General features: G+C 42.1%; 1 protein-coding gene across 1 annotated transcript in view; it reads right to left on the reverse strand.

Moving 5' to 3' along the window:
• Positions 1-3467, reverse strand: part of LOC106875707 (ATP-dependent RNA helicase DDX55) — a 25471-nt gene that overhangs the window by 8487 nt on the left and 13517 nt on the right. Inside the window, exons 7-8 of the mRNA XM_014923952.2 lie at positions 2610-2734; positions 1243-1332 (exon numbers count right to left, since the gene is read on the reverse strand). Of these exons, the coding sequence (XP_014779438.1) occupies positions 1243-1332; positions 2610-2734 (215 nt within the window). The remainder of the gene's footprint in view (positions 1-1242; positions 1333-2609; positions 2735-3467) is intronic.

Below are 3467 nucleotides of genomic sequence, written 5' to 3' on the forward strand. Positions count from 1 at the left end.
GTGTTTGAGCAAAAACACCTAAAGCTCCATGAGGCTCCAGCAGAGGGTGGTGACAAACCCTGCTGTACTCTTTCACCACAACTTTCTCTCACTCTTTCTTCCAGTTTCTGTTGTACCTGTATTTCAAAGGGCCAGCCTTATCACACTCTGTGTCACACTGAATCTCCCCGAGAACTATGTTAAGGGTACACGTGTACGTGGAGTGCTCAGCCACTTGCATGTTAATTTCATGAGCAGGCTGTTCTGTTGATCGGATCAACTGGAAGCCCAACAGAGTGCCACAACGATAATTGATAAGCTTCATTCAATTTCTGACTATCAAATTCATACACACTCATAATGTTTTGGTAAGCCCAGGGCTATAGCAGAATTCACTTGCCCTAAATCCACTCACAAGGTTTTGGTCAGCCTGAGGCCATGTAGTGGGACTGAACCTGGAACCACATGGTTGGGAATAAAACTTCTTGTCCACATGACCATTCCAGCATCACAGTATTTAACTTTAACACAGATTCCCTTGGATTAAATATCAGGTTATCACGGATAAAGTTCCCAAATGGCCTGGTAGCTAATACTAGCAGCTAAATGATTATACAATGAAGTCTAATTTAGAAACACAAGGAAATGCCAACTTTTGAAATGAACTCTTGATATCTGGCTAGGCAGTCCATATCTTGACCACTCAACCATCATCCCATTACAAGCTGGCCATGTTACAAAATAATAATGATCATCATCACTTAATGTCCGCTTTCCATGCTGGCATGGGCTGGAAGGTTTGACTGGGGACTGGCAAGCCAGGAGGCTGCACCAGGCTCCAATGTGATCTGGCGATGTTTCTACAGTTGGATGCCCTTCCTAATGCCAACCAGTCCAAGCGGGTAGTGGATGCTTTTTATGTGCCACCAACATGGGGGCCAGTCAGGTGCCACCTGACCAGCTCCCTTGCTGGTGGAACATAAAAAGCACCATTCGAGTGTGGTCGATGCCAGTGCTGCCTGACTGGCTCCTGTGCTGGTGGCACAATTATTTAATGTCCATTTTCCTTGCTGGCATGGGTTGGACGATATGACAGGAGTTGGTAAACCAAAGGGCTGCACCAGGTGCTAGTCATCTGTTTTGGCATGGTTTCTATGATTAGATGCCCTTCCTAATGCCAACCACATAACAGAGTGTACAGGATGCTTATTACATGATACTAGCACAGGTGCTTTTAATGTGCACCAAAGCAAAGTAACTTACCTTTGCTGTTTCCGGAATCTGGCAAAAATATTGTTCCTTTTCTTCCTCATTTTGCCATGGATGCCTAAAATCGAGTGTTTTTTCAAAATCCTGTAAAAGGAAAGTGATTCTTGACTGAGAATGGTAGAAATTTATTTTCCTATAATGTATTTTTTTTATTATTATATATTACTATATATTTGATATTTTTATAACACCTACTTACACAATCAGTGAAGAAATATTAATATATAACATACAGATATATAAAATCAGTGAAGGAAGTCATGTTATAAAGTTGGGTACGTGTATGAGACAGTATGTGTGTATATTTGTTCAGAAACTGAAAGAGAAGGCTAAGATGAAAGAGGAAGAGCCAGCTGGAGGTAAGGGGGGTAGAGAGAGAGGTGGGGAAATGATGGAGATTTAGCAAGAAACATTATTACATGGAATAAATGGGAAAGTGACATATCCCATAAACAAAAGATAAAATTTGTTTTGTTGTAATGTCATTTTGATGTTTGTTAAATTAAAAAAAAATAATGCTGCTCCGTAACTGAAAAAGATTCATCCTCATCAACAGTAGCAGCATTTTAAGGTAGGAAAGGTGGGAGTGTTTGTCATGGTTGGAGAGGAAAGACTGGAGTATTTGTCATGGCAGGAAAGTTATGATATCGTGACAAGAAGACACACACTAACATACACACACACGCAACGTGGATTTTTAAGTTTCCATTTACTAAATCCACTCACAAGGCTTTAGTCAGTCCGGGGTCATAGAAGACAGCTACAATGGGACTGAACCGGAGATTAGGTGAGTGGAAAAATGAACTTAATCACACAGCCATCGCTTGACATCTGCTTTCCATGCTGACATGGGTTGGACAGTTTGACTGAGGTCTGGCAAACCAGAAGGCTGCACCAGGCTCCACTCTACAGCTGGATGCCTTTCCTAACACCAACCAGTCCAAGAGGGTAGTGGATACTTTTTATGTGCCACCAGAACGTGGGCCAATCAGATGGTACTGGCATCAACCACGCTCAAATGGTTCTTTTTTCAAGTGTCACCAGCACGCGGGCCAGTCAGGCAGCACTGGTATCATGCCTGTTCAATTGGTGCTTGTCACATGCCACTGGCACGGGAGCCAGTCAGGCAGTACTGGCATCAACCACACTCAAATGGTGCTTTTTACATGCCGCCAGCATGGAAGCCAATATTTACTTACTTTGTTGACTCGGTATCTTGCTATTAGCCTGTATGAGTACAGGATCTTCAGGCAAGTTACATCTGTGGGTGTGTGTGTGTGTGTGTGTGTGTGTGAGAGAGAGAGAGAGAGAGAGAGAGAGAGAGAGAGAGAATAAGTTTGTAGCAATTATTAAAGACTCACAATTTTAGTGCACCACAAAAATAGTCGACAGCAGCACAAGTGCTGAAGAAAACCATCACTTTGTCATTTTTGTGTTCTCTAAGGAAATGCACCAACTGGTTGAACTTCTCATCACCCTCACAGATCTGACCAAAAGTCAAAGAAAAACACACAAAAAAAGTCATCTCTGAATAAATAAACAAACATATCTCAAAAACTGTATTTATTTGTATGTAAGTCACACTATATTTATCCTTAATTTTTAACTGAAAAACTGGGGTGCAATTTTTATAGAAGGCAAAGGTAAAACTATGAGGGGGGTGGGGGTGGGGCGGAAAACTTTTGTGCTAAGATTTAACCCTGCTAAGCCATATTCCTTCTATAAGCTAAATGTCATTTCTGCTGAATTCTAAGTAAAGCAATAATGAACAACAGACATAGAAAAAAGAAGATGCAATCAATTCTGTCATTTAGTTTGCCTGCAAGTAGATACTCTTTACTTGTTTCAGTCATTTGACTGTGGCCATGCTGGAGCACCACCATTAGTCGAGCAAATCGACCCCAGGACTTATTCTTTGTAAGCCTAGTACTTATTCTATCGGATCTCTTTTGTTGGACCGCTAAGTTACGGGGACCTAAACACACCAGCATCGGTTGTCAAGCGATGTTGGGGGGACAAACACAGACACAAACATACACACGCACATACATATATATATCATCATCATCATCATCATCGTTTAACGTCCGCTTTCCATGCTAGCATGGGTTGGACGATTTGACTGAGGACTGGTGAAACCGGATGGCAACACCAGGCTCCAGTCTGATTTGGCAGAGTTTCTACAGCTGGATGCCCTTCCTAACGCCAACCACTCAGAG

The sequence above is a fragment of the Octopus bimaculoides genome, chromosome 6, assembly GCF_001194135.2.
Source record: "Octopus bimaculoides isolate UCB-OBI-ISO-001 chromosome 6, ASM119413v2, whole genome shotgun sequence".
In the NCBI taxonomy this organism is placed as follows: domain Eukaryota; kingdom Metazoa; phylum Mollusca; class Cephalopoda; order Octopoda; family Octopodidae; genus Octopus; species Octopus bimaculoides.